Consider the following 24,535-nt stretch of genomic DNA (forward strand, 5'->3'; position numbering starts at 1 on the left):
AGACGAGGTTTCACCGCGTTAGTCAGGCTGGTCTTGAACTCCTGACCTCAGGTGATCTTCCCATCTCCGCCTCCCAAAGTGCTGGGATTACAGGCATGAGCCACCGTGCCCGGCTCTCAAATACACTTTTAAGTTTCCATCACTGGCAGGGCACAGTGGCTCACACCTGTAATCCCAGCACTTTGGGAGACCAAAGTGGGCAGATCACCTGAGGTCAGGAGTCTGAGAACGGCCTGGCCAATACGGCGAAACTCCTACTAAAAATACAAAAATTAGCCAGGCCTGGTGGTGCCCACCTGTAATCCCAGCTACTCGGCAGGCTGAGGCAGGAGAATTGCTTGAACCCGTAAGGCAGAGGTTGCAGTGAGCCAAGATCCATGACACTGCACTCCAGCCTGGGCAACAGAACAAGACTCTGTCTCAAAAAAAAAAATAAATAAAATAAAAAGATTCCATCAGCTAAGTTATTGGTTTACTTGTGCTAACAACATTCAATTATTATCATCAAAAAATAAACTTGAATCCAGACATGGTCATCCCTCATTATCAAATTTTCAACTTGAATAAGCAAGCCAAATTAGATTTGGAAAGTATTTAAGCCAACTTAACTTGCAAGAGTATTTTACTTCTACATATTTAAAGTGAACATATCCACAAAAGAATCTGGATACATGAAATAATAGATTTCATAAAAATATCTTAAACCTCTTGCACATGCATCTTTATATGCATGCTGTTATAGACAATGGTAATTAACACAAACATCAAAAGCAATCATTGTAGGAATACTGGTCATTTTTACACAGCTTGGCAAATTATCAAGTACCTGCTGGTTATTAATTTTCAAACATATGGGAGCTCTGTGGTAATACACATTAATTGATTCTCTTCCACAAATATGGCATAAAGAAAAAACTAAGTATTTAATCTTCTTTATAATAAATTATTTAACTCATTCACATTTTTGATAATGTACAATTTAAACAGTCTTTCACACAGAAACTAATTAAAAACTTCAGTAAAACATGTTATATTTACATGATCATAAAATCTAGGCTATTATTCCTTCTATAGCCCTATTCTTACACGTGCAATACAATTTTTATTACTTTATATGTTGCTAAACTTTTTGCTTAAAATAAGTTAGATATACAAATGTATATAATCCATACATTCGCACCCAAAAAAGTTCTTTCATTAAACAACCAGGAATTTTAATTTACAAATCATGGGTATCTCAAATCAACCAGATAACAACAGAAACATTAGTAATTTTCAATCATTTAACTTTTCTCAATTTCATAAAATATATGGCTGCCTTAAGTATTGTCATTATATGTCAAATTTAAAAGTATTGTTTTACGTAACTATTTTAAAAGTTTTAAGATTTGTATACATTTCATTTATAGTCAGTATTCTTAATTTGTTAATAAATGAAGAGTTTTTTTAGTCTTCTAAAATCTTATGCTGCATTTTTGAAGGAAAACAGGAAAAACATCTACTGTACTAAGTGACATTTTCATTTTTTATTGATTTTACTACACAAATACTCTGATTACCTGATATCAGCTACTGCCTAGCCTCAAAATCATTATTAATTATATATTAGTAATTAGTCATGAAATAACAAAGTAATCTACATTAGAATAATCTAAAACAAAATAAATAATTTACTAACATATGCAACAATATGAAATGGAAATCTACATAAAACAATGTGATCTGTGCTAAAGCAGTGGACTTCCATGCCCCAGTCACACTCCAAAAGAAACTGGAGGGTACTATAGTCTATTACACTTCAGAATGGGATCTTCCCCTAGAGATCCACCACAGTGAAAAGAGATAATCTATGAAATAAAGAGAATATGTTCATTTAATAGAGCTTTATAAAATATCTATCAGAAAATACTAAGGTTCTATGCCTTAAAAAAAAAAATCTACTAGCCCACATTAACAAAAGTATACAATACAGGAGTATTATTCCTGAAATATGTTGTGATGTTTAAAAATATATGGAGTTGAGCAAAAAACATCAATACATTCCAAAAGTGTTTTCTTCTATCCCTGTTTTACATAAATCTGGAGGCATTCTAAAGTTGAATATAAAAAGATATGCTGTACTGTTGGCTACAGAATAATACAAAGTTTTATTGCTATTTAAACAAAGAAGCCATAACAGTTAAATGAGCTCAAGAAATAGGTTTCAGTATCACAAGGTGCCAGCTGTAAAGAGTTATGGCTAATTGAATATGGAACTCCTGCTTAATCAGATAACTGCTCTGCTATTTCCAAATGAAATGCCATTTCCATACCATCTGAAAATGGCCCGTTTTATTGGTAACCAGAGAAAACAATATAAACGGTAAATAACATTAAGTGCTCTGTTTACCCATTCCAGGCACTGAAGTAGCAGGGGATCCAAGATGTCTTGGTAACACATTTGATGATAGGGCTGGAGTAACAGTCCTTTCTGGGGGTCCACCAGGGGCAGAACTGTCCTTTGGTGGTCCAGGAGATACTGGAACTTGTGGAGGAGGGCCTTGGTTAGGGCTTGCTGGTGTTGGAGAAAGGTTTCTTTGAGCTGCAGTTCGCTGACGAATCTCTGAGAAGAGTAAGTACATACTAGACTTAATTTCCAATATACCATATTAGCCAGTATCACAAACAATTTATATTTATTAAAATTTTACGCCCCAAAAGGCATTGCAGTGTCAAAATTACTTATAATAATAAATCTATAATATGTGACATTGAAAACAAAGTACTCTATTTCTGAACTTACAGTTCAACTGTACATGTTTACACAACAAGCCATGATCTAAGTGTAGCTACTGATACCACTTTTCAAAACAAATCCAGTAAAATAAAATCACCCAATTATGTGCCATGTCTTTTTAAAGTAATCGTCCTCATCATAATAAAGGAAAGAAAGTTTATCAGAATTAGTGAAAACTCCAAATTGCAGATTTGTTTTTCAAGATTTAAAAAACTAAAAACTAAGTGATAAGTGAATAAGTATATTCTGGAATTATCAAAGTAATTAATCTAAGTAGTCATAGAAATGCTGAAAAAGTATTTTTACTATTAGGTACCATTTCCATTCTCCTTTATGGTATTGCTATCCTTTTGGCAAATTTGTTTTGGCCAAAACATTCAACAGATCTACTCCATATAAACAATGTTTCATCATTAATACATCTTAGCTTATAGTTACAGAAATTACAAGATTCTCTGTAACAGGGGTCAGCAAACATGCCAAATTCAGGCTGCCGCCTGCTTTTGTAGTTTTATTAGAACACAGGCCAGTTCTTTTGTTTACAGATTGTCTATGGCTGCTTTAGAAGAGTAGAGTAGTTGCAACAGAGACCATATGGCTCTCAGGGCCATTTAACTATATTTACTATCTGGCTCTTTACAAAAAAAGTTTCATGACTTGTACTCAGTAACGTAAAATTGAATTCTATTATTCTCTATTCCCACCAATATTTTACTTGAATGTCAGTGGTAAGATTTCACATAAAGAAGCCTTTATACTTTTTCAATTCTACCTATCACATTAAATTATCACAAATCCTGAATTAGTGAGCTGAAACTAAGTAAGTTATTTATAATTGGCATAAATAGTAAAAATACATATGTCCAGAAGCAAAACACTTGGACTCTATTTGACAGTTAAAGAATTACATGAAAGTTCATCGCAATTGAAAGTACAGCTCTAGCATCAGATCTTAGTTCATCCCAATCTAGTCTACTAGCTAAGAACCGGGGCCCTGCAGTTAGAAAGATTTGGTTGGAATCCTGGCTCTGGCTACATGACTTCAGATAGGTTACTTAACTTTGATAAACCTGTTATTTTATCTGTAAAATCAGGATAATAATATTAACTAATTGTTATGAGAATTAAATATGATAATGTCTGTAAACTGATAGCTCACATTTAATGAATACTTATTTCAGATGACAGTTTTTGTACACAACTAAGTATTTTCAAATGATTTTAGCTAAAATTACTGGCATCAACTAATTTTCCATTGGTTCACAATTTAGTCTTTAACCAAGCCATGGCAATAATAAATTATAAGCACAGTATCATTATATAAATGGAACCATCTTTATATTTTGCTACTTTCCATGCAATTTATATAGAAAATTTCAGCTGTTACCTGAACAAATCATATCCTAACGTCTGCAAATTAGCTGCTAACTTTATTTTTTACTCACAAGGAGCACCTTAATAGGTGGTTGCATATTAGGAAAGCCATTAAATGCTGCAAAAGGTACTGAAATCAATAAAATCATATTAGGATTTGATAATTTAAACTACTCATTTAAAAATAAGGCATCAAATACTGTAAATCATTTTTCAGCCAACTTTCAGGTAAAGCATAACTCAAAAAGTGGCATTTTTCTTCCAGATAAATGAAAGTTTAGCATTTATTAGACTATATAAAAGCAGCTATTATCCTTCCTCTTCACGAAGACTTGAGACTACTTCCTCTAAATGTGCATTTACCCAGTGAAAATTACCTGAAATGCTTTTACTATCACTAGTACACCACTGAAAGGAGACTAGCTAACAAAGGACACCATGTCAAGCATTCCATAAAAGAGACGTACCTTAATAATTCTAAATCTAAATTTAGGCAAAGGGGGAAAATGTTATAGCAGAGTTACAAAAGGGAGAAAATGTAGTTTCATCATTTTCAAAGGAAAAGCAAGTATCAAGGGTTACAATATCTTCAATAGTTCAAAATAACAAGGTACCAAATCTGTATTTGTCAAACTATTATAAAATATTCTGGTAGTCTCAATTTAAAATACCTCAGATTTATCTACTTTTAACTACTTGTGATTCATAAAGTTTTGTATTAATTACTCTAAAAAGTTTCCAGTACTCAACAAAATAGTCATATTAGATATGTTCAACATTTCCTGCCTTAAACGTAAGATACAAAGCCCCCAAAAGAGCCACCAAGCATTCCACATGAATCTGGCAAAAAATCATAAGGAGCATGCCATAAGGTTAATTCTCAACCGTAGTATGTTTTAACACCCTCATCAATGATCAATGACCCAACAAAAATCATACTCACTGAGGATGATGACATGCCTATATTAGGTTTAAATTCGAAACTAAGCAAACAGACCCATCACCAAGTTCTTTTCAAAGAGGTTACTTATTAAGGGTTATGAATAAAGGTTGGTTAGTGGGTACAAAAATATAGTTAGAAGGAATAAGAGCTAGTGTTTGATAGTACAGTAGGGTGACTACAATTAACAATAATGTGTCATTCAAAATAGCTAGAAGAGAAGAACTGGAAAGTTCTCAACATAAATAAAAGATAAATGTTTGAGGTGATAGATATCCCAATTACCTTGATTTAATCATCATAAATTGTATGCAAGTATGTAACCCCAAAAATATGTACAATTATATATCAATTAAAAATGAAGCAAACAGAATCCAAATGATATATATTTAAAACTACTATATTAAACAGAAGCTTAAATTAATGATAAAACAGCATAGCTGTGCAAAGCAAAGACTCTGGGATCAAATGGTCATAATTTTAGCTCCACCCTGTTTACTAGATGCGTATGCTACCTTTTCCAAGTTGATGATATCACTCAGTTCAGCTTTCTCATAATGCGAATACTTACATCTTATGGTTGTTGTAAAGATTAAATGAGAAAATCAAGACAAAGAACTCAGCCAAAGCACATGCGAAGTACTTAACAGGCAATAACTATTAGCAGAAATAGTGCATATCTAAAGGTTCCAACGATTATTATAAATCAAAAACTAAGCAATCTAGAATTTCTAAGGCAATTATTTAAAATATATAGATACTAATTTACACATTAAATGTTCCCGTAGTTATTTGTGAAGTCGTTTACATGTATAAATTCACAATTTATATAAAAACTTAAATGTATAATTCTAGCTTGCCATTAAATAATATTGGGATGAATGTTTTATAATACAAATACTTGTCCCTTAATTTATCAGATTTTTTAAATACTCTTTTTATGCTGCTAGAAGGTTTTGTCTTTGTTCTATTATCAAGCTGTGGTAGGAAGAACACCATACAATAATTAGGAGGCCTGGATTTTCATCTAGCTAATAGTACCAGTTCCTTTATTATTTCCATAGGTTACTGAGGAACAGGTGGTGTTTGATTACATGAGTAAGTTCTTTAGTGGTGATTTTAAGATCTTCATGCACCCATCACCCAAACAGTATACACTGCACCTATTTGTAGTCTTTTATTCCCATCCCCTTCCCGCCCTTTCCCCTGAGTCCCCAAAGTCCATTGTGTCATTCTTATGCCTTTGCACCCTCACAGCTTAGCTGCCACTTATGAGTGAGAACATACGATGTTTGGTTTTCCATTCCTGAGTTACTTCACTTAGAGTAATAGTCTCCAATCTCATCCAGGTCACTGTGAATGCTGTTAATTCATTCCTTTTTATGGCTGAGTAGTATTCCATCATTCATTCATTCATTCATATATATATATATATAAATATATATATATAAAATATCTCTCTCTCTCAGTTTCTTTATCCACTCATTGGTTGATGACATTTGGGTTGGTTCCACGTTTTTGTGATTGCGAATTGTGCTGCTATAAACATGTATGTGCAAGTATCTTTTTCGTGTAATGACTTATTTTCCTCTGGGTAGAAACTCCATCGTGGGATTGCTGGATCAAATGGTAGTTCTACTTTTATTTTTTAAGGAAATATCCATACTGTTTTCCACAGTGGTTGTACTAGTTTACATTCCCACCAGCAGTGCAGAAGTGTTCCCTGTTCACCACACCCACACCAACATCTACTATTTTTTAATTTTTTTTATTATGGCCATTCTTGCAGGGGTAAGGTGGTACTGCATTTTGGTTTTGATTTGCATTTCCCTGATCATTAGTGATGTTGAGCATTTTTTCATGTTTGTTGCCCATTTGTATATTTTCTTTTGAGAATTGTCTATTCATGTTCTTAGCCCACTTTTTGATGAGATTGTTTGTTTTTTCTTGCTCCTTACGTGAACTAAAACCCCACTAGGTTCCAAATTTCCTTAATATGAGTGTTGGCAAAACTACAAAGGCAATATTCATATTTTCCCTAGCACTGGTCAAAGGCTTTCTGAACTCCTGTGTCCAGTTCTAAGACTCATAAGAGAAAATTTCAGAAATTGGATTTTAGTAATGGGGGTGGGGGAATCTTTAAGCCTATTCACATATGCAAATGTGGAAACTCTTGGGGTGAATTTTGCTTTTTGTAATTGTGAAAAAAATTATACTATAGTATAATTTTATACTATAGTACTATAGTTAGGGCACAGGGATATATTTTCAGGTAAATTTCTATTGTTTTCAGTTCTGTATTTTTTAACTTATTTGAATGTAATTCCTTTAAATAATCAAAATAATAAAGACATCTCTTCCTTCTACTTTCAAAACTTTCTGAAGTCCATGGTCACTGTATCTTCTGTTCACATCCACTCATACTAAGCTGCTCCAAATTCAGCTTCTACCCTATTTCGCTATTAAAATTGTACTCTCAATAGGTCAATGTCTTTTTATTGCTAAAAAATGACTTTATAACCTCTTCCTTCCTATAGAGGCAAAGCTTTATGAAAAACAAAACAAAAAAAACTTCTCTGCATTTCACTTCTTAACACAACTCAATCTGGTTTTTGTGCTCCTTTTTAGCTACCACAGTATTACCCACCACTGAAAGTATCACTGCTTTGGTCACCAACAACATTATAATACCACTACTAATGTTGCGTTAACATAGCTACTCTTTATCAAATCCCTATTTTGCTAGGAACCATGCTAGGCACTATATATGAATTTACTAATTTCATCTACTATTTATATCAATCCTTTGGGGTAACTCCTATCCCCAGTTTTCAAAAGAAGAAACCAAAGTTCAGTGGCTAAGTAACTTGCTAAAATTCTCACAGTAAAATAAGAGATGGAGCCAGGATTCAAATTCTGGTTTTTATGACAAAAATGCCCATATTCTCTGTGTTATGCAACCTGTCAAATTCAAAGGCCTCATTTCAGTCTTCTACTTACTACCAATCTAGCTCTACTTTTGACTCTGATCATTCATTCTTTTTCCTGGGCTCTTCTTTCTTCATCTACTCTTAAATGTCAATGTTCCCTGTAGTTCTGTCTTAGGTGCTCTTACTCTATTTTCTCTCTCTGGGCAATTTCACTCAATCTCATATTCCAATAATAATCACCTATGCCTCCCAATTATTTCTAATCTGTATATCTATAACCTCAACCTTTCTCCTGAGCTCCATATGAAATAATCAACTACCTATGAACCTCAGCATCTTGCTATAACTCCCATTCAACAGAACCAAAAGTAAATTTATTATCTTCTACAGAAACCAGTATTCCAATTATGTTCTTTATCTGGCTTAACATACTAACACCTAAGAGTTGTCCAAACAAAAACGTAGGTCACATCTTGATTCTTCCTCCCACCCCCAACCCCTGCCCCGCTTTCCAAATACAGTAGATTGCCTGTATCAATCTACTCCTGAATTATCTCTCAAATCTCTTCTTTTTCCTCAGCGCTATTGCTGTAACCTTATCTAGTACAGGCCTTTATCTTTTAACTATATTAGATGATATTCCTAATTGTTCTCTATGGCTCAGTCATATTCTCTCCAATCCAACATAACCTCCATGTTACTAAAAAAAAAAAAAAAAAAAAAAAAAAAAAAAAAATTCTTCATAAAATGCTAACTTGATGTAAAATTCAAAGCCTCCATTGACTTTATATGTTGTGTATAAGATAAAGTCCTGAACTCCAGAACTATACTACATAATGATGCAGAAAAAGCCCTTCATAATTTGATCCCTCCTTCATATGACCCCTACCTTCCTTTTTCAGGGATATGGCAATATTTGTAGTGCCTCGAGGTGCGAAGTTGTTTCTCTCTTCCAGTCCTTGCACATGGAATAAATCCTTTACCTGAAGAGTACTTTTTCAATCCTATTCTCACAGCAAATTATTATTAAAAGTTATAATGCATTGTAATTCGTGCCTATCTTCATTTTGGTCCTTACCATACCGTTTATTACATGTGTATACCCCTTTTAATCAAAAGCTAATAAGCAGGAACTACATCTCTGCAGACACATGATGTGGGAAAGGTAACTGGTACAGAGTATGAGCTTAATAAACACCTATGAAATCAATCTATTTTCCTCTTGCATTTCAATGTTAAATTTCCAACTGCCTATTACCCAGCTTATTTGGAGTGATAAACAGGAAAATGGCCTCTCAAAAACGTCCCCATCTTCCTGTCCATTCTGTAAATATGTTACATGCAAGGCAGATAAAGATTGCAGATAGAATTAAGATTGCTAATCAGCCTGCTGCATTTAGAATCTCAGCTTAACTTCAGAAGTCCATACAGAAAAGCTATCTTTAAGCAGAAAGTTTTCTATTAATAATAATATATATCACTTGCCAGCCTTTAGTTGAGTTTGTTCTTTTGTTCTGCTTTTCAAATTAAAAATACATTTTGCTTTATAGTTCCTTGTCTTAACATTTACTTTCCTTTATCACCTTAATAATTTATTTTTGATCTGGCCTAACTTCTAGAAATCTCAACATTAAAGAACATGAACCTTGCAGTTCACCAAGGTCCTATTTGGTAAATTACTATTTTATAACATTTAAACAAAATACAGCAATGCCAAAATAAATGTTTACTTTTATTTTCTTCAACTCATTTATTAAGCAACCACTAAGAGTAAAGCACCAGTATAAGCACATTGAAGGGGATTCAGAGTTGCATACAGAGGTAGCAAGCTATCTTTAAGACGAGAAAAACAAACTCACTAAATATTCTAATACAAGCTAAATGCCATATAACGGGAGCCAACAAAGTACTATAGAGTGAAGTGAGGACTTCACAAGAGGTGAGGACTGACAACTTCAGCCCATCTAGATGGGCTGAAGAAAGGGTTTACAGTGATGATGGCATTTGAGATAAACAATGAAAACTGGATTGGGATAGAAATGCCTTTGTTATCTATATTAAAGTACATGTGGCAGTTTTAAAATAAGACTCCAAAATCCTTTGATTCTCCTTTCAACAAACGAGAGCAGAGGGTGTCTGTGTACCCTCCCCTTGAAATTGTACTCTGACTTTGACAAAGAGAACAACGTTGTGCCAGAATCCAGGACTTTTTGTCTCCTATGCTCCCTGGTCTTGGAACCTGCCACCAGGGAAGAGTAAGCTCAACTGACCCGAGAGAAGTCCATGTGGAGAAGAAACAACAGCCAGCACCAACTTGGAAACAACAGCCAGCACCAACTTGCCAGCTGTGTAAACCACCTTGATAGTAGATCCTCTAGCTCAGTAAAGTAGCTCTAACTGATGTGAGACACAGATAAGCTGTCTCCACCAAACCCTAGCCAAGCAAATTTCATGAGCAAAAAAAGAATGCTGTGTTAAATCACTAAATTTCAGGATGGTTTGTTATATACTAAACAATTGTAACAGTATAAATTTGATACTTATGTAAAGAACATCCAAATTTCTTATAAGGCAAATTTGTTAAGGTGAATTTATTATTTTATAAGGCATTTTTCACATTCTCTTAATCAAACACATGCCCAAAAACCAGCAAAATATAAGGTATTGCTCCATTTGGTATAAAGATCAAAAAAAGATCTATAATTTCTACTTTAATTTTCAATACATGCTATGGAACACAAGTGAGTAAACTAAAACCTACTGAAATAAGTTGTACTCTATTTGCTAAAACCATTAAATGTCTCTGCAAAAATAACTGATTTTGAATTTAGCTGTGGCAAGATACAATTGACTTTTCTTTTGTTACATTTCATTAGTAAAGGTGCAGGGCTGAGTACAAAAGGCAAAAGAAAATGTGTAGGTGGTTTCCTCCTAGAAAACAATAAGAGGGTCACTTAAGGATTTGTTTTTAGGCTGGGCGTGGTGATTAAGGCCTGTAATTCTAGCACTTTGGGAGGCCGAGGCTGATGGATCACTTGAGCCCAGGAGTTCGAGACCAGCCTGGGCAACATAGTGAAACCCCATCTCTACAAAAAGTTAAAAAATTAGCTAGGCACAGTGGTACATACTCGTAGTCCCAGCTACTCAGGAGGCTGAGGTGGGAGGATGGCTGGAGCCCAGGATGTTGAGGTCACAGTAAGCCATGATGACACCACTGCACTCCAGCCTGGGTGACAGTGAGACCATGTCTTCAAAAAAAAAAAAAAAAGATTTCATTTTTAGGGCATCCTCCAAAAATCTGATCATTCTCCCTATTTCAATCATTCACTCCTATGGTGATAACCTATTCCTATAACTTTGCAACCAGAAATAACTGATCACTTCTCAGGTTTAAGCATCCTGTTCTCCAACCACTAACCTCTCAGCTTACCTCCTCCAACTGCAAGATCTATAACCCATTAATTATTAATAGGTCAGTGAACATTTTTGGAAAGAGCCACATAATAAACATTTTAGGCTTTGCAGACCACATAAGCTCCTGTTGCATATTCTTACTCTTTATTTTTTAGAATGCTTTGAAAATGTGAAAACATTCTAAGCTGAAGAACCATAAAACACAGGTCTTGGCCTACATTTGCAGGTTGCAGTTTGTGGATTCCTGTATTAATACTACCAACACCTTTTGACTGTCCATCACTACCATTCATGTCTTTATTTCCCTCATAATCATCTTAAATTCCATAATCCATTGTGATAATGGCTCGCCTACAAACAACTTCAGCTCCTGGCCCCCTTATCAAATTATCTAACACATGAGGCAAAACCCCAACCCTGCTTAAAACCAACCATTTGCCTACTCCATGCTGGCACCTACACGGGTGACTGTAACTGGAAAAGCACACAGAATCCTGCATTAAATTTATGACTATTCATTTTAAGTAGCCTTTAGAGTCCCCTGGCATTATTCCATACCTTTTCTTCAAGCCTCCAACATTATCTCCCCCAACCTCATCCTCACTAAGAAAATAGAGATACAATCAGAAAATTGGCTGGGCGCAGTAGCTCACACCTATAATCCCAAAACTTTGGGAGGCTGAGGTGGGCAGATCACTTGAGGTCAAGAGTTTGAGACCAGCCTGGCTGTCATGGTGAAACCCCGTATCTACTAAAACTACAAAAATTAGCCAGGTGTCATGGCGGGCACCTGTAATCCCAGCTACTCAGGAAGCTGAGGCAGGAGAATCACTTGAACCTTGGAGTCAGAGGTTGCAGCAAGCCGAGATCATGCCACTGCACTCCAGCCTGGGTGATACAGTGAGACTTCATCTCAAAAAAAGAAAACATCTCAAAAAAAGAACCCAGCCACCTACCTATGTCTTCCCATGTTCTCAGACTTTCCTCATTGCTAAAGATGAGCTATCACACACTTGTCAAAAGCCGACTTCTCCACTTGTATACTAGATCACATCCCCTCTTGCCTACTCATGGACAGTTCCAAATCAATTCTCCCTACTCTCTCCTCCATCATTAATTATTCCACATGGACACTATTGCAGATCATTCCAAGATGGCCGAATAGGAACAGCTCCAGTCTGCAGCTCCCAGCACGATCAACACAGAAGACGGGTGATTTCTGGATTTCCAACTGAGGTACCTGGTTCATCTCACTGGGACTGGTTGGCCAGTGGGTGCAGCCCACAGAGGATGAGCTGAAGCAGGGCGGGGCATTGCCTCACCTGGGAAGCGCAAGGAGTCGGGAGATTTCCCTTTCCAAGCCAAGGGAAGCCGTCACAGACACTACCTGGAAAATCGGTACACTCCCACCCTAATACTGTGCTTTTTCAACAGTCTGAGCAAACCACACACCAGGGGATTATATCCCGTACCTGGTTTGGCGGATCCTACGCTCACGGAGCCTTGCTCACTGCTGGCACAGCAGTCCGAGATCGAACTGCAAGGCAGCAGCCTGGGGTGGGGGAGGGGCGTCTGCCATTGCTGAGGCTTGAGTAGGTAAACAAAGGGGCCAGGAAGCTCGAACTTGGTGGAGTCCACCTCAGCTCAACCAGGCCTGCCTGCCTCTGTAGACTCCACCTCTGGGGGCAGGGCATTGCTGAACAAAAGGCAGCAGAAACTTCTGCAGACTTAAAACGTCCCTGTCTGACAGCTCTGAAGAGAGCACTGGTTCTCCCAGCATGGAGTTTGAGCTCTGAGAACAGACAGACTGCCTCCTCAAGTGGGTCCCTGACCACTGTGTAGCCTAACTGGGAGACACCTGCCAGTAGGGGTCGACCGACACCTTATACAGCCGGGTGCCCCTCTGAGACGAAGCGTCCAGAGGAAGGATCAGGCAGCAATATTTGCTGCTCTGCAGCCTCCTCTGGTGATACCCAGGCAAACAGGGTCTGGAGTGGACCTCCAGCAAACTGCAACGGACCTGCAGCTGAGGGTCCTGACTGTTAGAAGGAAAACTAACAAACAGAAAGGAATAGCATCAACATCAACAAAAAGGACATCTACACCAAAACCCCATCTATAGGTCACCATCATCAAATACCAAAGGTAGATAAAACCACAAAGATGGGGAGAAACCAGAGCAGAAAAGCTGAAAATTCTAAAAACCAGAGCACCTCTTCTCTTCCAAAGGATCGCAGCTCCTTGCCAGCAAAGGAACAAAGCTGGATGGAGAACAATTTTGACAAGTTGAGAGAAGAAGGCTTCAGAAGGCCAGTAATAACAAACTTCTCCAAGCTAAAGGAGGATGTTCGAACCCATCGCAAGGAAGCTATAAACCTTGAAAAAAGATTAGACAAATGGCTAACTAGAATAAACAGCATAGAGAAGACCTTAAATGACCTGATGGAGCTGAAAACCATGGCACGAGAACTACGTGATGCATGCACAAGCTTCAGTAGCTGATTTGATCAAACAGAAGAAAGGGTATCAGTGATTGAAGATCAAATGAATGAAATGAAGCGAGAAGTTTAGAGAGAAAAGAGTAAAAAGAAATGAACAAAGCATCCAAGAAATATGGGACTATGTGAAAAGACCAAATCTACGTTTCATTGGTGTACCTGAAAGTGATGGGGAGGATGGAACCAAGCTGGAAAACACTCTTCAGGATATTATCCAGGAGAACTTTCCCAACCTAGCAAGGCAGGTGAACATTCAAATCCAGGAAATACAGAGAATACCACAAAGATACTCCTTGACAAGAGCAACCCCAAGACACGTAATTGTCAGATTCACCAAGGTTGAAATGCAGGAAAAAATGTTAAGTGCAGCCAGAGAGAAAAGTCGAGTTGCCCACAAAGGGAAGCCCAACAGACTAACAACAGATCTCTCAGCAGAAACTATGAGACAGAAGAGAGTGGGGGTCAATATTCAACATTCTTAAAAGAATTTTCAACCCAGAATTTCATATCCAGCCAAACTAAGCTTCATAAGTGAAGGAGAAATAATATCCTTTACAGACAAGCAAATGCTGAGAGATTTTGTCACCACCAGGCCTGCCTTACAAGAGCTCCTGAAGGAAGCACTAAACATGGAAAGGAACTAACGGTACCAGCCACTGCAAAAACATGCCAAATTGTAACAACTATTAATGTTTGGAAGAAACTGCATCAACTAACGAGCAAAATAACCAGCTAACATCATAATGACAGGATCAAATTCACATATAACAATATTAACCTTAAATGTAAATGGGCTAAATGCCCCAATTAAAAGACACAGACTGGCAAATTGGATAAAGAGTCAAGACCCATCAGTGTGCTGTATTCAGGAAACCCATTTCACGTGCAGAGACACATATAGGCTCAAAATAAAGGGACGGAGGAAGACCTACCAAGCAAATGGAAAACAAAAAAAAAGCAGGGGTTACAATTCTAGTCTGTGAGAAAACAGACTTTAAACCAACAAAGATCAAAAGAGACAAAGAAGGCCATTACATAATGGTAAAGGAGTCAATTCAACAAGAAGAGCTAACTATCCTAAATATATATGCACCCAACACAGGAGCACCCAGATTCATAAGGTAAGTCCTTAGCAACCTACAAAGAGACTTACACTCCCACACAATAATGGGAGACTTTAACACCCCACTGTCAATATTAGACAGATCAACGAGACAGAAGGTTAACAAGGATATCCAGGACTTGAACTCAGCTCTGCACCAAGCTGCCTTAATAGGGATCTACAGAATTCTCCACCCCAAATCAACAGAATATACATTCTTCTCAGCATCACATCGCACTTACTCCAAAATTGATCACATAGTTGGAAATAAAGCACTCCTCAGCAAATGTAAAAGAACAGAAATCACAACAAACTGTCTCTCAGACCACAGTGCAATCAAATTAGAACTCAGGATTAACAATCTCACTCAAAACCACACAACTACATGGAAACTGAACAACCTGCTCCTGAATGACTACTAGGTAAATAACAAAATGAAGGCAGAAATAAAGATGTTCTTTGAAACCAATGAGAACAAAGACACAACATATCAGAATCTCTGGGACACATTTAAAGCAGCGTGTAGAGGGAAATTTATAGCACTAAATGCCCACAAGAGAAAGCAGGGAAGATCTAAAATCGACATGCTAACAACACAATTAAAAGAACTAGAGAAGCAAGAGCAAACACATTCAAAAGCTAGCAGAAGGCAAGAAATAACTAAGATCAGAGCAGAACTGAAGGAGATACAGACACAAAAAAACTCTTCAAAAAATCAGTGACTCCAGGAGCTGGTTTTTGAAAAGACCAACAAAATAGATAGACCACTAGCAAGACTAATAAAGAAGAAAAGAGAGAAGAATCAAATAGACACAATAAAAATGATAAAGGGGATATCACCACTGATCCCACAGAAATACAAACTACCATAAGAGAATACTATAGACACCTCTATGCAAATAAACTAGAAAATCTAAAAGAAATGGATAAATTCCTGGACACATACACCCTCCCAAGACTAAACCAGGAAGAAACTGAATCCCTGAATAGACTAATAACAGGCTCTGAAATTGAGGCAATAATAGCCTACCAACCAAAAAAATTACAGGACCAAATGAATTCACAGCTGAATTCTACCAGAGGTACAAAGAGAAGCTGGCACCATTCCTTCTGAAACTATTCCAAACAATACAAAAGGAGGGAATCCTCCCTAACTCATTTTATGAGGCCAGCATCAGCCTGATACCAAAGCCTGGCAGAGACACAACAAAAAGAGAGAATTTTAGACCAATATCCCTGATGAACATCGATGCAAAAATCCTGAATAAAATACTGGTGAACTGAATCCAGCAGCACATCAAAAAGCTTATCCATGACGATCAAGTTGGCTTCATCCCTGGTATGCGAGCCTGGTTCAACATATGCAAATCAATAAATGTAATCCACCACACAAACAGAACCAAAGACAAAAACCACATGATTATCTCAATAGATGCAGAAAAGGCCTTCACAAAATTCAACAGCCCTTCATGCTAAAAACTCTCAATAAACTAGGTATTGATGGGACGTGTCTCAAAATAATAAGAGCTATTTATGACAAACCTACAGCAAATATCATATTGAATGGGCAAAAACTGGAAGCATTCCCTTTGAAAACTGGCACAAGGCAGGGATGCCCTCTCTCACCACTCCTATTCAACATAGGGTTGGAAGTTCTGGCCAAGGCAATCAGGCAGGAAAAAGAAATAAAGGGTATTCAATTAGGAAAAGAGGAAGTCAAATTGTCCCTTTTTGCAGATGACATGCTTGTGTATTTAGAAAACCCCATCATCTCAGCCCAAAATCTCCCTAAGCTGATAAGCAATTTCAGCAAAGTCTCAGGATACAAAATCAATGTGCAAAAATCACAAGCATTCCTATACACCATTAACAGACAAACAGAGAACCAAATCATGAGTGAACTCCCATTCACAATTGCTTCAAAGAGAATAAAATACCTAGGAATCCAACTTACAAGAGATGTGAATGACCTCTTCAAGGAGAACTACAAACCACTACTCAACAAAATAAAAGAGGACACAAACAAATAGAAGAACATTCCATGCTCATGGATAGGAAGAATCAATATCGTGAAAATGGACACACTGCCCAAGGTAATTTATAGATTCAATGCCATCCCCATCAAGCTACCAGTGACTTTCTTCGCAGAATTGGAAAAAACTATTTTAAAGTTCATATGGAACCAAAAAAGAGCCTGCATTGCCAAGACAATCCTAAGCAAAAAGAGCAAAGCTGGAGGCATCACACTTCCTGACTTCAAACTATACTACAAGGCTACAGTATCCAAAACAGCATGGTACTCGTACCAAAACAGATATATAGACCAATGGAACAGAACAGAGGCCTCAGAAATAACACCACACATCTACAACCATCTGATCTTTGACAAACCTGACAAAAACAAGAAATGGGGAAAAGATTCCCTGTTTAATAAATGGTGCTGGGAAAACTGGCTAGCCATATGCAGAAAGCTGAAACTGCATCCCTTCCTTACACCTTATACAAAAAATTAATTCAAGATGTATTAAAGACTTAAATGTTAGACCTAAAACCATAAAAAACCTAGAAGAAAACCTAGGCAATACCATTCAGGACACAGGCATGGGCAAGGACTTCATGACTAAAACACTAAAAGCAATGGCAACAAAAGCCACAATAGACAAATGGGATCTAATTAAACTAAAGAGCTTCTGCACAGCAGAAGAAACTACCATCAGACTGAACATGCAATCTACAGAATGGGAGAAAATTTTTGCAATCTACCCATCTGACAAAGATATCCAGAATCTACAAAGAACTTAAACAAATTTACAAGAAAAAAATCAAACAACCCTATCAAAAAGTGGGCAAACGATATGAACAGACACTTCTCAAAAGACATTTATGCAGCCAACAGACACATGAAAAAATGCTCATCATCACTGGTCATCAGAGAAATGCAAATCAAAACCACAATGATGTACCATCTCACACCAGTTAGAATGGCGATCATTAAAAAGTCAGGAAACAACAGGTGCTGGAGAGAATGTGGAGAAATAGGAACACTTTTACACTGTTGGTGGGAGTGTAAACTAGTTCAACCATTGTCAAAGACAGTGTGGCAATTCCTCAATGATGTAGAACTAGAAATACCATTTGACCCAGCCATCCCATTACTGGGTATATACCCAAAGGATTATAAATCATGCTACTATAAAGACACACGCACATGTATGTTTACTGCGGCACTATTCACAATAGCAAAGACTTGGAACCAACCCAAATGTCCATCAATGATAAACTGGATTAAGAAAATGTGGCACATATACACCATAGAATACTATGCAGCCATAAAAAAGGATGAGTTCATGTCCTTTGTAGGGACATGGATGAAGCTGGAAACCATCATTCTGAGCAAACTATCACAAGGACCGAAAACCAAACACTGCATGTTCTCACTCATAGGTGGGAATTGAACAATGAGAACACTTGGACACAGGGTGGGGAACATCACATACCGGGGCCTGTCGTGAGGTGTGGGGAGGGGGGAGGGATGGCATGAAGAGAACTACCCAATGTAAATGATGAGTTAACGGGTGAAGCATACCAACATGTTACATGTATACATATGTAACAAACCTGCATGTTGTGCACATGTACCCTAGAGCTTAAAGTATAATAAAATAAATAAAATTGAATTATAGCAAAAAAATATACTATTGCAGATCATAGTGATGCATGATGTCTTCTATTTAATAACTTTACTAAAATCCCAAGAAAACAGAGATTACTTACGCCTGCCTGATGCATTTTCCAATATACATAACATCCCTGCTACAATGGTCAATCAAGCCAGATAGACAAAATGAAACATAAACCCTGATATGGCTTGGCTCTGTGTCCCCACCCAAATCTCATGTTGAATTATAATTCCCAATGTTTGGGAAGGGACCTGGTGGGAGGTGATTGGATCATGGGGATGGATTTCCTCCTGGCTGTTCTCCTGATAGCGAGTGAGTTCTCATGAGACCTGTTTGTTTAGAAGTGTGTAGCACTTCCTCTTTTGTGCTGTCTCTCCTACTCCTCCATGTAGGACATACTTGCTTCCCCTTCACCCTTCCGCCATGATTGTAGGTTTCCTGAGGCCTCCCAGCCATGCTGCCTGTACAATCTGCAGAACTGTGAGTCAATTAAACCTCTTTTCTTCATTTAAAAAAAAATATTTCACGTCTTCTGGGCGATTTGCAGTAACACACAAACATGCTATCTTTTCTCTCATACGGTAAGCTCGCCCGCACTCAGGAAATGCTTGCCCCTCCAGTTACCCATTTCTCTACTCCCTTTTACTCAAGAGTTGTCTCTTCTCATTGTATGTAACTTTTCTACTCCCATCCTTTCTAACCAGGCTTTTGCTCCCATCCTTTTACTAAAACTTTTCAAGGTCACCAAGGGCCTCTTTATTGCTACAATCAGTGGTCAATTCTCGACCCTCAACTTACTCAGCAGCAGTATTTGTCACAGATGATCACAACCTTGAAACACTCTCTTCACTTAGTGTCCAGGCTCCATACTCTCCTGGGTTACCCATGTCACTGGCCACTTCTTCTCAGTCTCTGTTCCTGGTTCTTCTTCCTTATCCTAACATCTTAATGCAAGAGTATGCTAAAGCATGACCCTTGGTCCTCTCATCTTCTTCCTCTGTAGTAACTTCCTTGGTAGCCTCATCCAGTCTCACTGTTTTAATGCCATCCACATACTAATGACACCCAAACTTGTATCTCCAGCCCAGATAATTCCTGTTTGCCAGACACGTATTCGACTGCTTTCTTGAAATCTCTAGTTGGATGTCTAATAGGTATCTCAAACAAAACATGTCCAAAATCAACCCTGTTCTTCACCACTCCATCTCAGACCCCCTCCAAAAAGGCACTTTCCACCATCTCAGTAAATGGCAACTCCATCTTTCCAGTTACTCAGGCCAAAATCTTTAAGGTCATCCTTGACTCCTCCTTCTTTGACTCCATATCCAATGCATCAATAAATCTTTTGGGTTCTATTTTAAAAATATATACAGAATCTGACTATTTCACAAACCACCTTAAGCTGGGGTGAAGAGAAAGAGGAAATTCAGTTTTAAAAAATATAAAAAATTAGTTTGTTTGTGTTTGAGACAGAGTCTTGCTCTGTTGCCCAGGATGGAGTGCAGTGGCACAATCTCGGTTCACTGCCAACTCCACCTCCCGGGTTCAAGTGATTCTCCTGCCTCAGCCTCCCGAGGAGCGAGATTACAGGTACCCACCACCACGCCTGGCTAATTTTTGTATTTTTAGTAGAGATGGGGTTTCACCATGTTGACCAGGCTGGTCTTGAACTCCTGACCTCAAGTTATCCGCCCGCTCCCAAAGTGCTGGGATTACAGGCGTGAGCCACCATGCCTGGCCTAGTTAATTATTTTTTAAAACCACCTCCAATATTACTATCCAAGGTCTAAACCAAGCTTGTCCAACCCATAGCCCACAGGCTGCTTGTGGCCCAGGATGGCTTTGAATGTAACGAAACACAAATTTGTAAATTTTCTTAAAACATTATGAGATTTTTTTTTTTTTTAGCATCAGCTATCATTAGTGTTAGTGTATTTTATATGTAGCTCAAGACAATTCTTCCGGTGTAGCCTAGGGATTGGATATCCCTGGTCTAAGCCATCATCAAATACTTTCCTACATTACTGCAGTAGCTTCCTAATTAATCTTCCTGCTTTCACTTTTGCTCCCTCTGCAGCCTCTTCTCAATACAGTAGACTTCCTTTTAAGACATCATTGAGACCATGTCAATACTCTGCTCAAAACAAAACAAAATTTCTTAGAAGAAAAAAAAAAACCTAATTGAGAACTGAAGGCCCTACATGAGATGCTCCCTTGTTACTTTTCTCACTGCCACTCTTCCTACTCTCCCCCTTGCTCAGTCTAGTCCAGTCATACAGGCCTCCCTGCTATTCTACAGACATGCTCTTCACGCAGGGTCTTTGCACTTACTGATTCCTCTATCTGGAATGTGCTTCCCTCAGGTGTATCTAAATGGCTCATACTCTCATTTCTTTCATCAAATGTCACCTTATCAATGAGGTGTTCCCTGACAATCCTGTTTTAAATGTCAACCTGCCCTCACTCAAGGTACACCCTATTCACCATCCTTTCTTTATTTTCTCCTAACAGTAATTTACTGTCTATCTATCTCCTCACTCCCCACAAAGGGAGAGAAATGTTTTTACCTGTTTTGTTCACTACTGTATCACCAGGGCCTAAAATGTACCTGGCAGATAGCACTCAGTAAACATTTATTGAAAAAAAAAAAAAAGAATAAATCAGACAGTAGTGCATAAAAATGAAATTTAGTTCTGTATACCAATTAAAACCTTAAAGACAAGTTTAATTTTCACCAGTTCCAAATATCTAGATTTCTTTAGAAATCTATAGAAATTATTCAGGAATTTACACTGTGGCAAATTCTATTTTTCACTTACATCCAAACTATTACATTTTAATCTACTAAAGACATTAAGTCTTTCCATCTCCCAGTCTATAATTTCTACAGAACTAGAATACTAAGCATCTAAGCAGAAAATAATTCCATTTAATGTGTATATATACATATGTTTACTTTTATGTTTGGTTATTCCTTCATATCAAGTGATGGCCCTGATTTTCTAAGATTAAGCACCCATAGATAAAAATTCCTTATTGAAAAGAGTTGGGGAAAAACTGTCAAAGTCATCAAAAACAAGGAAAGCCTGAGAAACTGTCAGAGCCAAAAGAAGCCTAAGAAGACAAGACAACAGAATGTAATGTTGTATCTGGATGGGATCCTAGAACTAAAAAGACATCAGATAAAAACTAAGGAAATATGAATAAACTATGGACTTTAGTTAACAATAAAGTATCAAACTGTTAACAAATGTACCACATGTTAATATAAGAGAAACTCAGCACAGGAGTAGGTGGGAGTATTTATATTATCTTTGCTATTTTTGTATACATCTAAAATTATTCTAAAAAATAAAGTCTATTGGGATGAGAGTGTAGAGACTAGGTTAGTTGAGGGTAATTATCTGGTAAACATGATACTCCCTTTAGTGTTAAACCTCAGCAAATCAAAAAATACTATCCTCAAAGTGTATAATCAATAATATTCATCATGAACAACTTAACAAAAAATAAAAAGAAAGATGCCTAGTACACATGAATCAAAGTTCTGATTCAGCAATCATGCAGGAGAGTTACTAAGATAAGGATATCACAATCAGATTCATTTTGGAAAGATCTTTTCAAGGGCACATAGGTACATACATATATCTTTTAGTATTTGTTTTCCACTTTCTATTGTTAAAGTTTAGAAACACGCTAAATTCTAAAAACAATAAGAAAGAAAACGAGAAAACAGCAGTTCAGCAAAAAAATAAAGACCTGACTTCAAATTCACGGAAATATGGAAATTAAAGTTAATGACTAAGTCACCTACAGAAATGATAGGAACTAAGAGATATTCAACACGAGTAAATTAAACACAAAACTGAAGTATAATTCTCAAAAAGTAGAATAAAGCTGGGATATAATTTAGAATTTTTTTTAAGTTAAGAAAAAATTCCAAACAGCAATTAATTACTACATACTTGGAAGAACAAAGAACACTACAATAGTGTACCCCAGAAGAAGTATTTTTTAAAATAAAAAAATTAGGTCATAAGCATAAGGTCAAAAACCATGTTACATTTACTTCTTTATTCCCATATTGTCTGCACATAACAGTTATTCAATATTATAGCTAAACGTTAATTCTTCCTAAAAGAATATCCGAAAGCAATGTCACAGGAATCCAAAGCATGCATTATAGAAAAATGACGGCTAGACAGATCAGCAGTCATTTTTCTATAATTTCAATAAGACATCAGAAGGAAAAAAATTATTTGGGTTTCAAACGTTACTAAGAAAAGATAAATTTAGATTTTTAAAATAATTATGTTGCCTAAATATCAATAAATACTTAAGAATGTTAGTAAAGGGGATCATAATTTTGTTCTTTAATAAGACAGAACATACATTAGTAAAAAGTAATAGCAAACAGCTTTCTACAAAATATCACATTTTAAAAATACATTCACTAAGGTCATTTTTAACGTATTTTTGGGAAAAGATTACTATAGTCAAGCTAATTAACAAATCCAAAAACTCAGTTACCTTTATGTGTGTGTCTGTGCATGTGTGTGTGTGTGTATGTGTGTGTGTGTTAACACAAGAGCTACTTTCTTAGCAAATTTCAAGTATATAACACAGTATTAGTATTGTCACCATGCTGTACTTAAATCTCCTGAAGTTATTCACCTAAATAACTGAAATTTTGTATCCTTTGACTAACATTTCCCCATTTCTCCCATCCCTGCTCTCCACCCCTAGAAATAATATTTCTATTCTCTGCTTCTAAGAGTTTAACTAAAAAATATTCTTGGCTGAGCATGGTGGCTCACGTCTGTAATCTCAACACTTTGGGAGGCCGAGGTGGGCAGATCACTTGAGGTCAGGAGTTCAAGACCAGCTGAGCCAACATGGTGAAACCCCATCTCTACTAAAAATACAAACATTAGCTAGGTGCGGTGACACATACTTGTAATCCCAGCTACTTGGGAGGCTGAGGCGGGAGGACCACTTGAACCTGGGAAGCCAAGGTTGCAGTGAACTTAGATTGTGCCACTGCACTCCAGCCTGGGGGACAGAGCGAAACTTTGTCTCTTGATTGATAGATTAGATAGATAGATAGATAGATAGATAGATAGATAGATAGACAGACAGACAGACAGACAGACAGACAGACATAGATATTCTTGAAAAATTAGTACCAGTTATACAAAATGCTTTAGAAATTATAGAAATCTGCTTTATAGGCCAAAAAATGTTTTTGTATTTACTAGAAAGTATATATATTGCAGAAAAATTTAAACTGGTTATGAAAGTAGGAGTTTCATTACAAGTATATATCCCTAATTCATTTTAATCATATGTGAACTTTTACTTTTTGCAAAAGTGAAGGCTTCAAAATAAAAAAAAAAATAGGTTAATATTTCTATGAACCAAAATCCTAATTATGGAAAATGTGGAGGTAGAGGGAATTCTTCCCATATAGCCCTGCCAATCAGAAAACTTAAACCTATTATGACTTATTTAATATCCATGATCTTTGTGAATACTTATAAAAATATTTCCTTTCAAAGATCTAAATGTCATCCTACCTTTACAAAGCAGGTTATAATTCTGGGGGGTTGCAAAAATTGAAGTTAAATTTTTAAAAGTAACATATTCTATATTGCAATAAAACCCTTACAAACTATATTATTAAAGAAAGGTGCTGGGAAAACTGGCTAGCCATATGTAGAAAGCTGAAACTGGATCCCTTCCTTACACCTTATACAAAAATCAATTCAAGATGGATTAAAGACTTAAACGTTAGACCTAAAACCATAAAAACCCTAGAAGA

The 24,535-nt window shown here is 36.8% G+C and overlaps 1 protein-coding gene across 5 annotated transcripts in view; it reads right to left on the bottom strand.

Annotated features, from left to right (window-relative positions):
* The window catches only part of LNPK (lunapark, ER junction formation factor), a 101,542-nt gene that overhangs the window by 30,160 nt on the left and 46,847 nt on the right, over positions 1 to 24,535 (bottom strand). For 4 of the 5 annotated variants that reach the window (XM_055108797.2, XM_008968513.6, XM_014344021.5 and 1 more), the window contains one exon: positions 2,390 to 2,602. The exons of the other annotated variant lie outside the window; for it this stretch is intronic. In XM_055108797.2, the coding sequence (XP_054964772.1) occupies positions 2,390 to 2,602 (213 nt within the window). The remainder of the gene's footprint in view (positions 1 to 2,389; positions 2,603 to 24,535) is intronic. 5 annotated transcript variants of the gene reach the window in all.

Source organism: Pan paniscus, chromosome 13 (assembly GCF_029289425.2).
Source record: "Pan paniscus chromosome 13, NHGRI_mPanPan1-v2.0_pri, whole genome shotgun sequence".
NCBI lineage: Eukaryota > Metazoa > Chordata > Mammalia > Primates > Hominidae > Pan > Pan paniscus.